This window comes from Salvelinus alpinus, chromosome 11 (genome assembly GCF_045679555.1).
Source record: "Salvelinus alpinus chromosome 11, SLU_Salpinus.1, whole genome shotgun sequence".
NCBI lineage: Eukaryota > Metazoa > Chordata > Actinopteri > Salmoniformes > Salmonidae > Salvelinus > Salvelinus alpinus.
This window is the reverse complement of record NC_092096.1, coordinates 23,941,612-23,961,553: the sequence shown is the minus strand read 5'-3', so window position 1 is coordinate 23,961,553 and position 19,942 is coordinate 23,941,612. Positions and strand designations below refer to the sequence as shown.

At 43.2% G+C, this 19,942-nt stretch overlaps 1 protein-coding gene across 1 annotated transcript in view; it reads right to left on the bottom strand.

Moving 5' to 3' along the window:
* exoc4 (exocyst complex component 4) overlaps window positions 1-19,942 on the bottom strand; it is a 298,597-nt gene that overhangs the window by 215,112 nt on the left and 63,543 nt on the right. The window contains exons 8-9 of the mRNA XM_071332146.1: window positions 4,452-4,597; window positions 3,820-3,908 (exon numbers count right to left, since the gene is read on the bottom strand). Coding sequence (XP_071188247.1) covers window positions 3,820-3,908; window positions 4,452-4,597 — 235 coding nt within the window. The remainder of the gene's footprint in view (window positions 1-3,819; window positions 3,909-4,451; window positions 4,598-19,942) is intronic.

Genomic DNA, 19,942 nt, shown 5'->3' with positions numbered 1-19,942 from the left:
TGTCACTGCAGAGAAGTACAGCCTTTATTTATCATGGGAAACACAGCAAGTAGTACTACACTCCTGTCACTGCAGAGAAGTACAGCCTTTATTTATCATGGGAAGCACAGTGCCCTTTAATTACATTAGTAATGTAAATCAGTTTATTAGGTACACCCATCTAGTACCGGGTTGGCCTTCATTTTGCCTCCAGAACAGCCTGCATTCTTCGGGGCATGGAAACGATTCTCAGTCGGTATCAAGGGACCTAATGTGTGAGAGGAAAACATTCCCCACCCCATTGCAGCAACGCAACCAGCTTGCACCGTTGACACTAGGATGGGCGATGGACTCATGCTGCTTACGCCAAGTCCTGACTCTGCCATCAGCATGACACAACAGGACTCGTTGGACCAGGCGATGTTTTGCCACTCCTCAATTGTCCAGTGTTGGTGATCGCGTGCCCACTGGAGCCGCTTCTTCTTGTTTTTAGCTGATAGGAGTGGAACCTGGTGTGGTCGTCTGCTGCAAATAGCCCATCCGTGACAAGGACCGACAAGATGCTATTCTGCACACCCCTTTTGTACTGTGTCGTTATTTGCCTGTTTGTGGCCCGCCTGTTTGCTAACGCGAAACTTGTCATTCTCCTTCCACCTCTCATCAATGAACTGTTTTTGCCCACAGGACTGCGGCTGACTAGATGATTTTTGTTTGTCACACCAATCTCAGTAAACCCTAGACACTGTGGTGTGTGAAAAGTACAGGATGCCGGCCGCATCGACGATCATACCACACTCAGTCGCTTAGGTCCCTCGTTTTGCCCATTCTAACGTTCAGTCGTACAGTAACTGAATGCCTCGATGCCTGTCTGCCTGCTTTATATACAGTTGAAGTCATACTGTTTACATACACCGTCGCCAAATACATTTAAACTCAGTTTTTCACAATTCCTGACATTTAATCCTAGTAAAAATTCCCTGTCTTAGGTCAGTTAGGATAACCACTTTATTTTCAGAATGTGAAATGTCAGAATATTAGTAGAGAGAATGATTTATGTCAGCTTTTATTTCTTTCATCACATTCCCAGTGGGTCAGAAGTTTACATGCACTCAATTAGTATTTGGTAGCATTGCCTTTAATTTTTTTTAACTTGGGTCAAACGTTTCAGGTAGCCTTCCACAAGCTTCCCACAATAAGTTGGGTGAATTTCGGGCCATTCCTCCTGACAGAGCAGGTGTAACTGAGTCAGGTTTGTTGGCCTACTTGCTCGCACACGCTTTTTCAGTTCGCCCACAAATTTTCTATGGGATTGAGGTCAGGGCTTTGTGATGGCCACTCCAATACCTTGACTTTGTTGTCCTTAAGCCATTTTGCCACACTTTTGGAAGTATGCTTGGGCTCACTGTCCATTTGAAAGACCCATTTGCGACCAAGCTTTAACTTCCTGACTGAGGTCTTGAGATGTTGCTTCAATATATCCACATAATTTTCCATCCTCATGATGCCATCTATTTTGTGAAGTGCACCAGTCCCTCCTGCAGCAAAGCACCCCCACAACATGATGCTGCCATCCCCTTGCTTCACGGTTGGGATGGTGTTCTTCGGCTTGCAAGCCTCCCCCTTTTTCCTCCAAACATAACGATGGTCATTATGGCCAAAAGGTTATATTTTTGTTTCATCAGACCAGAGGACATTTCTCCAAAAAGTACGATCTTTGTCCCCATGTGCAGTTGCAAACCATAGACATGCTTTTTTATGGCGGTTTTGGAGCAGTGGCTTCTACCTTGCTGAGCGGCCTTTCAGGTTATGTCGATATAGGACTCGTTTTACTGTGGATATAGATACTTTTGTACCTGTTTCCTCCAGCACCTTCACAAGGTCCTTTTCTGTTGTTCTGGGATTGATTTGCACTTTTCGCACCAAATTACGTTCATCTCTAGGAGACAGAACGTGTCTCCTTCCTGAGCGGTATGACAGCTGTGTGGTCCCATGGTGTTTATACTTGCGTACTATTGTTTTTACAAATGAATGTGGCACCTTCGGGCGTTTGGAAATTGCTCCCAAGGATGAACCAGACTTGAGAAGGACAATTTTATGTGTGGATGAATTGGTGGAGTAGAGGACCTTGTGCATTTCAGGTAAAATAACAACTCAATGTTTATATCCCAGGACAAATTAGCTAGCAACAGCAAGCTACCTAAATAGGACAAATTAGCTAGCAAGTGCAAGCCTGCTAGCTAAATTGCCATAAATGTTTAATGGTTTTCGACCTGTCCCCAAATTAATATAATTGGTTAAGAGTTTGTTTTGATATTTTAACCTGCGTGTCGTGATCGCGTTTGGTGTGGGGGAACAAAATACATTTATGCACGATGGCGCACGCTCCACAGCCGGTTTGGGTTCCGTGTAAGTGTATGTAAACTTCCAACTTCAACTGTAGCAATCCACGGCCACGTGTCTGTAGGAGCTAACCATTTTCGTGAACGAGGTGGTGTACCTAATAAACTGTGTAGATTTTGTTAGATTTGATTATTGGAGCTCTAAACATCACACTCCAACAAACTGAGTCAGCTGCACTATCAAACTGGCATCAGCCAATAGAGAAAGTGTACTGGTGATGGTTGACTGTGTGAATGGATTACTGTATATCGAGGTGAGATCTTATGTCTAGTAGAGAAAAGACTGCTCTCTTTAAGTGTTGGATAATCCCTTGGCCAGGCTAACTCAACATCTCTCAATCTCTCTCTGTTCTAGTCGGCTTCATTTAAAAAAGAGATTGACCGTTGTCTCAAAGTCTCTACATGTTTTTCTAATTATAATGTATTCCTTCAGAAATCACTGAATGGCTTCTACATACAGTGGTGTGATGATAACAATTACTTTTAACCCCCCACCCCCTTCATCCAAGTCGATTTATTTAACTTTTCTAAATCATTTGATTCCTTGAATCTCTCTCTGCCATTCAGGTCCCTAGCAGTCTGCGGAACCCGAGCTAAGCATTGTGACAGCAGAAATGAAAGGCAGAGAAATCTCATCTTCGTTTAACGCTGCCAGGCATTCAACCACGGGCCCAAATATTGGTTTATTATCTTTTTCACATATGAGCTACCGAGGGGAAAGGACAAAAGTTAGCGGCTATTTGAAGCACATTTTTTGAAGGAAATGTTAATATGGACTTGTCGAACGGGGCCATCATTTTGTGTATGGAGCTTGTATGCTAGGTTAGCGTTTCCTATCAGAAATGAAATCATCCCTCGAGGCCTGCGAGGGAGGGTCGTTGAGATGTGTCACCTGTTCAGTGCTAAACAGGTGACACTTAGCATTGCTGTGACTCACCTTAAAGTTTGCTCGAAATGCAATCATGGAAATTGTGACATATGACCGATTATGCAGGATCTGAAAATAATTCTATCTCGGAACCCCTCCTCCTTTCGACGACCTCCCTCTCACTTCCATTTTACACACAGGCAATGTCTCAGAGGAACGGGGTTTGAAAAAAACGATGAAACAAGCAGGCAAACAGTGCTGTCAGGCGCCGCTGATTGAAACCACAAGGTCATCGCAGAGCGAGGGAGCAAGGGGAGAGAAACGAGAGACAGAAGAAAAGCTGTGGAACAGTGAGACTCTCCAGGGACTCACTCTCCAATCTCCCCCTCGCTGTCTGTCTGTGTGTGTGTGTCTGTGTGTGGGTGTGTGTGTGTGTACCTGTCCAGCGCAGGACTCTGTTATAGTGTTGGGCTTGAGGTGCAACACGGGGCGCTCTTTGTTTTGGCACCTCCCTTGTTCTACTCCATCCTAGCTCTGTACCTCTCCACACCCCTCCCTCCCGCCCTCCCTTACCTTGTAGTTCTCCACTCTTGCTGTACAGCTCTCTCCTCTGTTCCCTCAGGTAGGCACTCATGCTGATGGCGTGAGACGATGACTCAAACCTGGAAGAGAGAAACACACTTTCACTCTAGCCTGGTCCCAGATCTGTTTGGGCTGTCTCTCTAGCCTGGTCCCACATCTGTTTGGGCTGTCTCTCTAGCCTGGTCCCAGATCTGTTTGGGCTGTCTCTCTAGCCTGGTCCCACATCTGTTTGGGCTGTCTCTCTATCCTGGTCCCACATCTGTTTGGGCTGTCTCTCTAGCCTGGTCCCACATCTGTTTGGGCTGTCTCTCTAGCCTGGTCCCACATCTGTTTGGGCTGTCTCTCTAGCCTGGTCCCACATCTGTTTGGGCTGTCTCTCTAGCCTGGTCCCAGATCTGTTTGGGCTGTCTCTCTAGCCTGGTCCCACATCTGTTTGGGCTGTCTCTCTAGCCTGGTCCCACATCTGTGTAGGGGCCATTTCTCCCCTTTCCTTGACTAAAACACACTTTCAAAGGACATTCTCCATCAAGTCAAGCATGTTTTATAGTACATCAGTAGGCTTAATCTAGGTCCGGTAAAACTGGCCCTCAATGGTCAAGTTTTTTAGCCTGTCTGTGTCTTACTTGAAGAGGGACTGCTTGGCACGTTGGGGTTTCTTCTTGGCGAAGAAGGCTGCGAACTCGCTGCCGGTGCTGGCGTAGGTGAGCTGGGCAGAGGGCTCGGCAGCACTTTTAGTGTTCTTCACATCCAGGTAGTCCATCAACAGAACCTAGAGAACATTGACATTTCAGTCATTGAGCAAAGGCTTGTGTACTTACTTAGATTTAGCAGATGCTCTGGGAGCGACATCCAATAAACACATTCCACTAAGTTAAGTAAAACAATACATATTACATGTCATCAATGACAGAAGGCTCAAGTTCTTTGTTTTTCAAGGTAGGACGCATCCAACGGAGTGGAGTATAGAGCAACAGTCATCACTGTGAGTGGTGACAATCTAGCCTAATCTACGATCCTCCAAAGAACACCACACAACTAATGTACATATTATGATGTCAGTTCATGTATGTAATAGCCTTATGTCATATAATACATTGAACATAAGGAATTATGTTGTCACCAGAACAATGATCTATAACTGATTGTGTCATCGAGGTTAATACAGCAATCCACGAAAGAGTTCCGGCGAGTCATCAAAATATCACATCCCCCATTTCTAAGTCCGTCTGCATATTTAAAACCCACTCCATCCATGTCTCATCAACGCTCATAAATACCTGATACAGATCTAACAACCCCAGACTGACAGATATTGGGTATGGAAGTTAACTTTCCTCGATGTCTTCCCCCAGTATCTCCCCATCTCTCCACGACTACATATGTTCTAAATTAGCCTCCCATTCCTAATGGCTTCATCATTTAGCAGGGCCATTTAGCCCGTGTCGTTCTAATTCTGACCCGCGTAGCATCGTGGCGGGGCGGCCCAAAGTGGGGCGAGAGTAATGGTGGAGCAGATGGAAATACAGTCGACCTCTAATGATGTCATTACTGCTGGAGAAAAGACCCCCGTCACCACGGAGGGAAGACTTCAGCACACACACACTAATGTGAGCAAACTGGCATGGACACACAGACACACACACCTACCCGCCCCTCCCCCGACAACACACACGCCGACCCACTACACAGACACACTTTTCCCTTCTCTCCCCCTCTGGAAGCCATCACTCAGGCCCCCCTGCCACCCCCTGCCCTCTAGCGACACCGTGCAAGCCTAGCAGAGAGCACTAATCCTGTCAGTGTATTAATTACTAATGACCATGTGATCTGCTGATGGAGCGCGGCCCACTACCTAACCCGGGAGACTTAATTAAATGCCGGCGTTAGGCTGATGAAGGGGCTCCGACACTAATATATTGCATTAGAGGGAGTAAACTTGAAGCAATTAACCACACCAATAGGACAGACAGACGGCCGGGCAGACAGACGGCCGGACAGACAGACGGATGGACAGACAGACGGGCAGACGGACAGAGGGAGAGGGTATGAACAGGACAGATGAGAGAGGGGAAGATGAGAATAAGCGATATCCCCTGTGAGATCAAGTTTGAAAGGAGATCAGATGGTGGTGGTTTCCCCTGACTTGCTAGGAGTATCACAGATTATTGTGAAATAGACACACATTTATTTTTGGAAATTCATGACAGGCACACAAACATTTGTTTACCTTTTTTTATATATAGAGAGTGCATTTGAATCACAGATAAAAACAGCGGGTTACTTAAGACAGAAAGGACAGGTGGGAGGTTAGTCGGGGAGGATGGGTGGCCGTATAACGGGAGTGTCTAGCAACCCAAACAAATCACGTTATGAACAACTTCAGCATTTTAGCTAATTAGCAACAACTTACTACTTTTTAACTACTTAGCTAGGATGTTAGTTAACCCTAAACCTAACCCTTTAACTACTTAGCTAGGATGTTAGTTAACCCTAAACCTAACCCTTTAACTACTTAGCTAGGATGTTAGTTAACCCTAAACCTAACCCTTTAACTACTTAGCTAGGATGTTAGTTAACCCTAAACCTAACCCTTTAACTACTTAGCTAGGATGTTAGTTAACCCTAAACCTAACCCTTTAACTACTTAGCTAGGATGTTAGTTAACCCTAAACCTAACCCTTTAACTACTTAGCTAGCATGTTAGTTAACCCTAAACCTAACCCTTTAACTACTTAGCTAGGATGTTAGTTAACCCTAAACCTAACCCTTTAACTACTTAGCTAGGATGTTAGTTAACCCTAAACCTAACCCTTTAACTACTTAGCTAGGATGTTAGTTAACCCTAAACCTAACCCTTTAACTACTTAGCTAGCATGTTAGTTAACCCTAAACCTAACCCTTTAACTACTTAGCTAGGATGTTAGTTAACCCTAAACCTAACCCTTTAACTACTTAGCTAGGATGTTAGTTAACCCTAAACCTAACCCTTTAACTACTTAGCTAGGATGTTAGTTAACCCTAAACCTAACCCTTTAACTACTTAGCTAGGATGTTAGTTAACCCTAAACCTAACCCTTTAACTACTTAGCTAGGATGTTAGTTAACCCTAAACCTAACCCTTTAACTACTTAGCTAGGATGTTAGTTAACCCTAAACCTAACCCTTTAACTACTTAGCTAGGATGTTAGTTAACCCTAAACCTAACCCTTTAACTACTTAGCTAGGATGTTAGTTAACCCTAAACCTAACCCTTTAACTACTTAGCTAGGATGTTAGTTAACCCTAAACCTAACCCTTTAACTACTTAGCTAGGATGTTAGTTAACCCTAAACCTAACCCTTTAACTACTTAGCTAGGATGTTAGTTAACCCTAAACCGAACCCTTTAACTACTTAGCTAGGATGTTAGTTAACCCTAAACCTAACCCTTTAACTACTTAGCTAGTATGTTAGTTAACCCTAAACCTAACCCTTTAACTACTTAGCTAGCATGTTAGTTAACCCTAAACCGAACCCTTTAACTACTTAGCTAGGATGTTAGTTAACCCTAAACCTAACCCTTTAACTACTTAGCTAGCATGTTAGTTAACCCTAAACCTAACCCTTTAACTACTTAGCTAGCATGTTAGTTAACCCTAAACCTAAGATGTTAGTTAACCCTAAACCTAACCCTTTAACTACTTAGCTAGGATGTTAGTTAACCCTAAACCAACCCTTTAACTACTTAGCTAGGATGTTAGTTAACCCTAAACCTAACCCTTTAACTACTTAGCTAGGATGTTAGTTAACCCTAAACCTAACCCTTTAACTACTTAGCTAGGATGTTAGTTAACCCTAAACCTAACCCTTTAACTACTTAGCTAGGATGTTAGTTAACCCTAAACCTAACCCTTTAACTACTTAGCTAGGATGTTAGTTAACCCTAAACCTAACCCTTTAACTACTTAGCTAGGATGTTAGTTAACCCTAAACCTAACCCTTTAACTACTTAGCTAGCATGTTAGTTAACCCTAAACCTAACCCTTTAACTACTTAGCTAGGATGTTAGTTAACCCTAAACCTAACCCTTTAACTACTTAGCTAGGATGTTAGTTAACCCTAAACCTAACCCTTTAACTACTTAGCTAGGATGTTAGTTAACCCTAAACCTAACCCTTTAACTACTTAGCTAGGATGTTAGTTAACCCTAAACCGAACCCTTTAACTACTTAGCTAGGATGTTAGTTAACCCTAAACCTAACCCTTTAACTACTTAGCTAGGATGTTAGTTAACCCTAAACCTAACCCTTTAACTACTTAGCTAGGATGTTAGTTAACCCTAAACCTAACCCTTTAACTACTTAGCTAGGATGTTAGTTAACCCTAAACCTAACCCTTTAACTACTTAGCTAGCATGTTAGTTAACCCTAAACCGAACCCTTTAACTACTTAGCTAGGATGTTAGTTAACCCTAAACCTAACCCTTTAACTACTTAGCTAGGATGTTAGTTAACCCTAAACCGAACCCTTTAACTACTTAGCTAGGATGTTAGTTAACCCTAAACCTAACCCTTTAACTACTTAGCTAGGATGTTAGTTAACCCTAAACCTAACCCTTTAACTACTTAGCTAGGATGTTAGTTAACCCTAAACCTAACCCTTTAACTACTTAGCTAGGATGTTAGTTAACCCTAAACCTAACCCTTTAACTACTTAGCTAGGATGTTAGTTAACCCTAAACCTAACCCTTTAACTACTTAGCTAGGATGTTAGTTAACCCTAAACCTAACCCTTTAACTACTTAGCTAGGATGTTAGTTAACCCTAAACCTAACCCTTTAACTACTTAGCTAGGATGTTAGTTAACCCTAAACCTAACCCTTTAACTACTTAGCTAGGATGTTAGTTAACCCTAAACCTAACCCTTTAACTACTTAGCTAGTATGTTAGTTAACCCTAAACCTAACCCTTTAACTACTTAGCTAGGATGTTAGTTAACCCTAAACCTAACCCTTTAACTACTTAGCTAGGATGTTAGTTAACCCTAAACCTAACCCTTTAACTACTTAGCTAGGATGTTAGTTAACCCTAAACCTAACCCTTTAACTACTTAGCTAGGATGTTAGTTAACCCTAAACCTAACCCTTTAACTACTTAGCTAGGATGTTAGTTAACCCTAAACCTAACCCTTTAACTACTTAGCTAGGATGTTAGTTAACCCTAAACCTAACCCTTTAACTACTTAGCTAGGATGTTAGTTAACCCTAAACCTAACCCTTTAACTACTTAGCTAGGATGTTAGTTAACCCTAAACCTAACCCTTTAACTACTTAGCTAGCATGTTAGTTAACCCTAAACCTAACCCTTTAACTACTTAGCTAGGATGTTAGTTAACCCTAAACCTAACCCTTTAACTACTTAGCTAGCATGTTAGTTAACCCTAAACCTAACCCTTTAACTACTTAGCTAGCATGTTAGTTAACCCTAAACCTAACCCTTTAACTACTTAGCTAGCATGTTAGTTAACCCTAAACCTAACCCTTTAACTACTTAGCTAGCATGTTAGTTAACCCTAAACCTAACCCTTTAACTACTTAGCTAGGATGTTAGTTAACCCTAAACCTAACCCTTTAACTACTTAGCTAGTATGTTAGTTAACCCTAAACCTAACCCTTTAACTACTTAGCTAGGATGTTAGTTAACCCTAAACCTAACCCTTTAACTACTTAGCTAGGATGTTAGTTAACCCTAAACCTAACCCTTTAACTACTTAGCTAGGATGTTAGTTAACCCTAAACCTAACCCTTTAACTACTTAGCTAGGATGTTAGTTAACCCTAAACCTAACCCTTTAACTACTTAGCTAGGATGTTAGTTAACCCTAAACCTAACCCTTTAACTACTTAGCTAGCATGTTAGTTAACCCTAAACCTAACCCTTTAACTACTTAGCTAGCATGTTAGTTAACCCTAAACCTAACCCTTTAACTACTTAGCTAGGATGTTAGTTAACCCTAAACCTAACCCTTTAACTACTTAGCTAGGATGTTAGTTAACCCTAAACCTAACCCTTTAACTACTTAGCTAGGATGTTAGTTAACCCTAAACCTAACCCTTTAACTACTTAGCTAGGATGTTAGTTAACCCTAAACCTAACCCTTTAACTACTTAGCTAGGATGTTAGTTAACCCTAAACCTTAAACTACTTAGCTAGCATGTTACCTAATCCTAAACCTAACCCTTTAACTACTTAGCTAGGATGTTAGTTAACCCTAAACCTAACCCTTTAACTACTTAGCTAGGATGTTAGTTAACCCTAAACCTAACCCTTTAACTACTTAGCTAGGATGTTAGTTAACCCTAAACCTAACCCTTTAACTACTTAGCTAGGATGTTAGTTAACCCTAAACCTAACACTTTAACTACTTAGCTAGGATGTTAGTTAACCCTAAACCGAACCCTTTAACTACTTAGCTAGGATGTTAGTTAACCCTAAACCTAACCCTTTAACTACTTAGCTAGGATGTTAGTTAACCCTAAACCTAACCCTTTAACTACTTAGCTAGTATGTTAGTTAACCCTAAACCTTAAACTACTTAGCTAGCATGTTACCTAATCCTAAACTTAACCCTTTAACTACTTAGCTAGGATGTTAGTTAACCCTAAACCTAACCCTTTAACTACTTAGCTAGGATGTTAGTTAACCCTAAACCTAACCCTTTAACTACTTAGCTAGGATGTTAGTTAACCCTAAACCTAACCCTTTAACTACTTAGCTAGGATGTTAGTTAACCCTAAACCTAACCCTTTAACTACTTAGCTAGGATGTTAGTTAACCCTAAACCTAACCCTTTAACTACTTAGCTAGGATGTTAGTTAACCCTAAACCGAACCCTTTAACTACTTAGCTAGGATGTTAGTTAACCCTAAACCTAACCCTTTAACTACTTAGCTAGTATGTTAGTTAACCCTAAACCTTAAACTACTTAGCTAGCATGTTAGTTAACCCTAAACCTAACCCTTTAACTACTTAGCTAGTAGCATGTTAGTTAACCCTAAACCTAACCCTTTAACTACTTAGCTAGCATGTTAGTTAACCCTAAACCTAACCCTTTAACTACTTAGCTAGGATGTTAGTTAACCCTAAACCTAACCCTTTAACTACTTAGCTAGGATGTTAGTTAACCCTAAACCTAACCCTTTAACTACTTAGCTAGGATGTTAGTTAACCCTAAACCTAACCCTTTAACTACTTAGCTAGGATGTTAGTTAACCCTAAACCTAACCCTTTAACTACTTAGCTAGGATGTTAGTTAACCCTAAACCTAACCCTTTAACTACTTAGCTAGCATGTTAGTTAACCCTAAACCTAACCCTTTAACTACTTAGCTAGGATGTTAGTTAACCCTAAACCTAACCCTTTAACTACTTAGCTAGGATGTTAGTTAACCCTAAACCTAACCCTTTAACTACTTAGCTAGGATGTTAGTTAACCCTAAACCTAACCCTTTAACTACTTAGCTAGGATGTTAGTTAACCCTAAACCTAACCCTTTAACTACTTAGCTAGGATGTTAGTTAACCCTAAACCTAACCCTTTAACTACTTAGCTAGGATGTTAGTTAACCCTAAACCTAACCCTTTAACTACTTAGCTAGGATGTTAGTTAACCCTAAACCTAACCCTTTAACTACTTAGCTAGGATGTTAGTTAACCCTAAACCTAACCCTTTAACTACTTAGCTAGGATGTTAGTTAACCCTAAACCTAACCCTTTAACTACTTAGCTAGGATGTTAGTTAACCCTAAACCGAACCCTTTAACTACTTAGCTAGGATGTTAGTTAACCCTAAACCTAACCCTTTAACTACTTAGCTAGCATGTTAGTTAACCCTAAACCTAACACTTTAACTACTTAGCTAGGATGTTAGTTAACCCTAAACCTAACCCTTTAACTACTTAGCTAGGATGTTAGTTAACCCTAAACCTAACCCTTTAACTACTTAGCTAGCATGTTAGTTAACCCTAAACCTAACCCTTTAACTACTTAGCTAGGATGTTAGTTAACCCTAAACCTAACCCTTTAACTACTTAGCTAGGATGTTAGTTAACCCTAAACCTAACACTTTAACTACTTAGCTAGGATGTTAGTTAACCCTAAACCTAACCCTTTAACTACTTAGCTAGGATGTTAGTTAACCCTAAACCTAACCCTTTAACTACTTAGCTAGGATGTTAGTTAACCCTAAACCTAACCCTTTAACTACTTAGCTAGGATGTTAGTTAACCCTAAACCTAACCCTTTAACTACTTAGCTAGGATGTTAGTTAACCCTAAACCTAACCCTTTAACTACTTAGCTAGGATGTTAGTTAACCCTAAACCTAACCCTTTAACTACTTAGCTAGTATGTTAGTTAACCCTAAACCTAACCCTTTAACTACTTAGCTAGGATGTTAGTTAACCCTAAACCTAACCCTTTAACTACTTAGCTAGCATGTTAGTTAACCCTAAACCTAACCCTTTAACTACTTAGCTAGGATGTTAGTTAACCCTAAACCTAACCCTTTAACTACTTAGCTAGCATGTTAGTTAACCCTAAACCTAACCCTTTAACTACTTAGCTAGCATGTTAGTTAACCCTAAACCTAACCCTTTAACTACTTAGCTAGCATGTTAGTTAACCCTAAACCTAACCCTTTAACTACTTAGCTAGGATGTTAGTTAACCCTAAACCTTAAACTACTTAGCTAGCATGTTACCTAATCCTAAACTTAACCCTAAAGCACAATGGATATGGAGGAGAGCAGAGGATCAGAATAGTACCAGTTATATCATAAATATGTGGTTGACAATGCCTCTGAAATGTCCTGAAATGTCGATTTATGTGGCAAGAGTGGGGATTATTATATTAATCCTTGCATTGAACATGCTATATTGCTGAGTCTGTAGGTGGGTGTGTGGGTGGCTTTTGTGAGGGTTTAAAAATATTTACTTCCACCTGATAAACTTGCTCATTGAAAATGTCAATAAAAAGTTACTGTGACAGAAATTATTGTGTCAATTGTGCAAAGTACTGACAGAAATATGTCAAGTTTAGCTATGTAAGTTTTTGGCAGCTGAGCCCCAACAACAGTGCCTTGGAAAACCCCTCCAACACTTTGCCAAAGTCTCTGTTGCCTAGGCAACAGGTGGACTGTAGGTCATCCATGACTTGGTTATTTTACACTGAAACTACACCTCAACGGACAAGTGATGCCATCATACTCAATACTTAACATTTTCACTAAATAGATAGGCTTTCAACTTACTCTGTAAAGTTATGGAAATAAAAGTTAGCAAAATGAGAAGGAGTAAAAAGCAACCAACAGTTTCTCCAGGTTACTCCAGTCAAGACAGGCACTGTTACATGGGATGATAAATAACACTTTGGCTGCTACAAGTTAGCTGGTCTTGGCTGTAGTGGAGTTGCCTTGGGTACTGCAACTTTTTCTCCCTCTATCTGCTCTCCCATTTCACTGGCCCTCCAAAATGTAAGTAACATGTATTTCAAATAGCCGGATATCGAAAAAAATTGTCAATTGTGAAATAATTTCAAACCCCCAACCCGAGTGTGTGTGTGCATGCGTGCATGTGTGTGTGTGCATAAATGCCCAGACGGGCGGTAGTTTTGATTGTTTGACGGTAACTGTGGTGTGTGTGTGTGTAGGAGAGAGGTATTTTGGGCGTTAGGATCGAGTTGCAACACGGGGTGCTCATGTGATTCAAATCACCTTTATTCCAGCAACAACAACATCTCATTCCAAACACCTTTCTCCTCAAACATATTAGGTCTTATTACCATCATCTTTAAATGGCCAGGTAGACGCCTCATTACCCTAACAGACCTCATAGAGGCAAAGAGACAAGGATGGGAAGGTTGGCTGCTGCTCTCAATAGAGAAATGGAAATTAGGATTGGAGAGAGAGGAGAGAATGCTTGGGAGAGGAGAGAATGCTTGGGAGAGGAGAGAATGCTCGGGAGAGGAGAGAACGCTCGGGAGAGGAGAGAATGCTAGAGAGAGCAGAAGAGAGAACGCTCAGGAGAGGAGAGAATGCTAGAGAGAGCAGAGGAGAGAACGCTCAGGAGAGCAGAGGAGAGAACGCTCGGGAGAGCAGAGGAGAGAACGCTCGGGAGAGCAGAGGAGAGAACGCTCGGGAGAGCAGAGGAGAGAACGCTCAGGAGAGCAGAGGAGAGAATGCTAGAGAGAGCAGAGGAGAAAGCTAGGGAGAGCAGATGAGAGAATGCTAGAGAGAGCAGAGGAGAAAGCTAGGGAGAGCAGAGGAGAGAATGCTTGGGAGAGTAGGAGAGAATGCTCGGGAGAGCAGAGGAGAGAATGCTAGGGAGAGTAGAGGAGACAATGCTTGGGAGAGCAGAGGAGAGAATGCTAGGGAGAGTAGAGGAGACAATGCTTGGGAGAGCAGAGGAGAGAATGCTAGAGAGAGCAGAGGAGAGAATGCTCGGGAGAGCAGAGGAGAGAATGCTCGGGAGAGCAGAGGAGAGAATGCTAGAGAGAGCAGAGGAGAGAATGCATGGGAGAGTAGGAGAGAATGCTCGGGAGAGCAGAGGAGAGAATGCTAGGGAGAGCAGAGGAGAGAATGCTAGGGAGAGTAGAGGAGACAATGCTTGGGAGAGCAGAGGAGAGAATGCTAGAGAGAGCAGAGGAGAGAATGCTAGGGAGAGTAGAGGAGACAATGCTTGGGAGAGCAGAGGAGAGAATGCTAGAAAGAGCAGAGGAGAGAATGCTAGGGAGAGTAGAGGAGACAATGCTTGGGAGAGCAGAGGAGAGAATGCTAGAGAGAGCAGAGGAGAGAATGCTAGAGAGAGCAGAGGAGAGAATGCTCGGGAGAGCAGAGGAGAGAATGCTTGGGAGAGCAGAGGAGAGAATGCTTGGGAGAGCAGAGGAGAGAATGCTAGAAAGAGCAGAGGAGAGAATGCTAGAGAGAGCAGAGGAGAAAGCTAGGGAGAGCAGAGGAGAGAATGCTTGGGAGAGTAGGAGAGAATGCTCGGGAGAGCAGAGGAGAGAATGCTAGGGAGAGCAGAGGAGACAATGCTAGGGAGAGTAGAGGAGAGAATGCTAGAGAGAGCAGAGGTGAGAATGCTAGAGAGAGCAGAGGAGAGAATGCTCGGGAGAGCAGAGGAGAGAATGCTAGAGAGAGCAGAGGAGAGAATGCTAGAGAGAGCAGAGGAGAGAATGCTAGGGAGAGTAGAGGAGACAATGCTTGGGAGAGCAGAGGAGAGAATGCTAGAGAGAGCAGAGGTGAGAATGCTAGAGAGAGCAGAGGAGAGAATGCTCGGGAGAGCAGAGGAGAGAATGCTAGAGAGAGCAGAGGAGAGAATGCTAGAGAGAGCAGAGGAGAGAACGCTCGGGAGAGCAGAGGAGAGAACGCTCGGGAGAGCAGAGGAGAGAACGCTCGGGAGAGCAGAGGAGAGAACGCTCGGGAGAGCAGAGGAGAGAACGCTCGGGAGAGCAGAGGAGAGAACGCTAGAGAGAGCAGAGGAGAGAATGCTAGAGAGAGCAGAGGAGAAAGCTAGGGAGAGCAGAGGAGAGAATGCTTGGGAGAGTAGGAGAGAATGCTCGGGAGAGCAGAGGAGAGAATGCTAGGGAGAACAGAGGAGAGAATGCTAGGGAGAGTAGAGGAGACAATGCTTGGGAGAGCAGAGGGGAGAATGCTAGAGAGAGCAGAGGAGAGAATGCTAGAGAGAGCAGAGGAGAGAATGCTAGAGAGAGCATAGGAGAGAATGCTAGGGAGAGTAGAGGAGACAATGCTTGGGAGAGCAGAGGAGAGAATGCTAGAGAGAGCAGAGGAGAGAATGCTAGAGAGAGCAGAGGAGAGAATGCTCGGGAGAGTAGAGGAGAAAGCTAGGGAGAGCAGAGGAGAGAATGCTCGGGAGAGTAGGAGAGAATGCTCGGGAGAGGAGAGAATGCTAGGGGAGAGGAGAGAATGCTAGGGGAGAGGAGAGAATACTTGAGAAAGGAGAGAATACTTGAGAAAGGAGAGGAGAATGGTAGGGAGAGGAGAATGCTAGGTAGAGGAGGAGAGACCAGAGGGAGAAAGGGAGAGAGGAACAGAAAGGGAGAGAGGAACAGAAAGGGAGAGAGAAGGGGTTGCGAGGGTCTTGGTCACAAGCGACTAAGGGATGATGAACAACAAAATGATCACAGCTGACAGAACATGAGCGCCCCGTATCGCACCTCAAGACTAACGCTATAACAGAGGCCAGAGCTTGCTAGTCTCACACATTCCCAAACACATAGGCCTACGCATACAAAACACACACGAACACACACACACACACTCTCACAAACATGCATGTAGCCTACACACACACAGACCAGAGGTCCAGCGCTCATCGAAGACAACAGCAACAAGGTGGAACAGAGACAAAGCAGAGCCTTGCTAACTACACCAACAAAACAAACAGCGATGCACACTGAGATGCATATGAATGCAAACCAGAGCAGAGTGCACGTCTCTGCTCCACATCAAACAACCGTAATGACTGTGAATGCAATTAATGCCCCTGAAAGCGTTTCTGAAAACAAAAAAATAATGAATGCGTTTCATGGCTTGAATGCTATGCTAATGGCATAATGCTATTGATCTTATGCTCCCTCGGTCTGACGTAGCGCTAATCTTCGCTAATAACATCCTATGGATTTAAAGTCTGGTTCATGCAGAATATCTAGTCTATGAAGGTGTCCACAATGACACCACTTTTCTGTACTAGTTGCTGTGTACAGATTGTATCTGCTGCTATTTCATTTGGTTTTGTTGTGTTCTGTTGTTCATCTTTTCTTCTCCTGTTTGTCTTTATTATTATTATTTATAAAGAAATAAAAAATTTAAAAATGATTTTAAGTCTGGTTCATGTTTGAGTTGAGGGATAAAGGCTACACTAGTCTCTAATGTATCCATTAGCCAAGCTGTTGATGAAGCTAAGCCACTGACTTTGACTAGCCAGTGACTGGAGGTCTACAGGTATAGTAGCATACGCTAGCGTTTCCGGAAGACTTCCAATCACTGCGCTTCCAGTCATCATGCTAACGCTATTTAGCATTGGCTCGTGACACTACCTTCAACTTCCTTCATACTGCAAGCAGAGACATAAAAACGGTATCCACAAGTTCATCTGACTCTGGGTAAGTAGAGAAATGCAGCGCCTCATATAGATTTGCCTCAGATGTAGCATTGCACTAATGTATCCTAGTTGTGCCACTGACATACAGTAGCCAATGAAGTAGCCAAGCAAACAAAGCCAAGCATGTAGCCTAGTGACAGAAGTCCCGATGGATGACACATGACAGTGTTCCATTATTGAAGGGTGGGAGCTGGGTCGGACTCTACTGACCCCTACCAAACAGGCGTCATGGTACGGCCCCAGATTGGGCCAGCAGTAAAGAAATTAGATTGTCACCATTGGGGACTTGTACTGTGACCTTCACAGGGGTGACTGGCTGGCTGACGAACTCTTTGAAACCCCCATGGCTAGCTGCCACCCCAATCTGAAGAAGGAGAGATGAGATGTGAGGCCGCACTTCAAGAGAGGGATGTTTTAACACACAGCAAATCAATATTCATGGCCGTGTACCAAGAAAGATCATTGGGAAATGGGTAGCGAATAAAGCCGCTGAGAAACTGCAAATCGCTCTTCACACCAGATAATAAACTGAGCCCGGAGTTCATGGATGGTGAGTGTGTGTGTTTGACACACAGACACTTTGATAACCGAGTGTTGGCCACCATTTTCAGCTCCCCCACACAAAGACAACCACTATATTAGCCATTGTTCCTCTATACACTCGAGTGACTTGGGTCTGGTCCCAAAACTAAATCAGCCCGCTGGGCTGCAGTTAGTGCCTGTTCTCTCAGGAGAAAAGGCATTATGGACGTGTGCCACTGTCGTTCATTACCAGCAGTGAAGCCAACCTGCGTTTCCTTTGTGCTGGGAGAGGAAGTGTGTGTGTCTTAATGAGCAGGATACACAGGGCTTTGTTGGATCTATTACAGTAGTCCTGAAGAATCAGTCTAATTAACCCACGCAGCCCACTGAAGAGGTTCCAGGAGTACACCTGTGGTGGGATGGCTGAGGAGTTCATTAAAGGGGTTCCAGGAGAACACCTGTGGTGGGATGGCTGAAGAGTCCATTAAAGGGGTTCCAGGAGAACACCTGTGGTGGGATGGCTGAAGAGTTCATTAAAGGGATTCCAGGAGAACACCTGTGGTGGGATGGCTGAAGAGTTCATTAAAGGGATTCCAGGAGAACACCTGTGGTGGGATGGCTGAAGAGTTCATTAAAGGGATTCCAGGAGAACACCTGTGGTGGGATGGCTGAAGAGTTCATTAAAGGGATTCCAGGAGAACACCTGTGGTGGGATGGCTGAAGAGTTCATTAAAGGGATTCCAGGAGAACACCTGTGGTGGGATGGCTGAAGAGTTCATTAAAGGGATTCCAGGAGAATACCTGTGGTGGGATGGCTGAAGAGTCCATTAAAGGGATTCCAGGAGAACACCTGTGGTGGGATGGCTGAAGAGTCCATTAAAGAGGTTCCAAGAGAACACCTGTGGTGGGATGGCTGAATAGTCCATTAAAGGGATTCCAGGAGAACACCTGTGGGGGGATGGCTGAAGAGTCCATTAAAGAGGTTCCAGGAGAATACCTGTAGTGGGATGGCTGAGGAGTCCATTAAAGGGGTTCCAGGAGAATACCTGTGGTGGGATGGCTGAGGAGTCCATTAAAGGATAATAAAGAAATAAACAGGACTCTGTGTCCTTTGACTTCCTTTCTGTCCATCAAAGTCATCCAGAGAATTATCTCGGTAATCAATGAGCTCTTTGATTGTTTCGCTCTTCTGCTTCTCCCTCACGACTTGTGGGACCTTTGTGAACGTTACTAGTGAAATCCATTCTTTTAGGAATGGAGTCCCCTAGACACATGTTCTTGTTGAAAATGTATTGATTGATATCTCAGCTGGTGGCTTCGAGTGAAAGCCCCAAAAATTGCCTTGGGCACAAAAAGATTTTACTTCCTGACTTGACCTTCCAACAACCTTAGAACGTTCAGAGAAAAGCTTTGTCCAGCTCTTTCCCCTCTGGACTGGACCACTGCGGACCTTCAAGGTGTCCCAACTGGACCGTACTACTTTTCATCATCCCTCTGAAGACTTTGACAAAGAAACATCGCTACAGGCAGCCTGTTGCATTTCATTCCTCTTGTTGTCCTTGCTCTGTCCCAAAGCAGTTTGACAGTTTTTTGGACTGAAGAGACATAGAAAGAACGTCAATAACGTCAAAAAACATCAATAGCAAGTCTAAGCAAGCATGACCCTGGCAATGGGTCTACATGGATTCCTGCTCTTACACAAATGAACAATATGACTCTTCTGTATCGCAACGCCTTGACCGTTGAGAGCCACACACACACACACACACACACACACACACACACACACACAATTGAGATAAGCAATGTTTAAAGGAGAACATGCTGTGCATCTCTAGGAGAACGGGAAACTATAAAGCATACCGTCAGATTAGAAAAATTAGCTTAAAAACCTCCCTTCTCTCAAACACAAAAGGAGGGGCGATGATGGAATTTCGACACAATCAATATACTAGCTTCACCGCGCCCCAGTAATATGTAAATATGACACATCGGGGGTGGATGGGTGGGATAGGACTTCAGTGAAATAGTGACATGTTGATTAAAACGTTAGGAAAGAAACACAGCAATGTCTCTGCGCATCATATTTAATTAAAACAGATCATTGTCGTCTGGCTGTTGTTTCCCTGGCAGTTCAATTTGCCTTGTTTTCACTTGGCTGACAAGCCGTGAGGAAGGCCTGCATATTTATCTCCCTCACATACTACTTTATAGATTTCTATACTTTGAACATACGCTTCTCCTTTGTCTCGGCTAATCTCTGGCTGTGCTATGATTTATTCAGTGTGGTTCTGCCCCAGCCACAGGCTCTCACTGTGTCAATAGAAAAGGAGGAGAGTATTCACTACTACAGCTGCCATGTGTCATAGATTATCTTTCAGCTGGGCCAAGCTAGCCTGTGTTTTATATAGCATCGTCAAGTAGCCTAATAAAGTGTT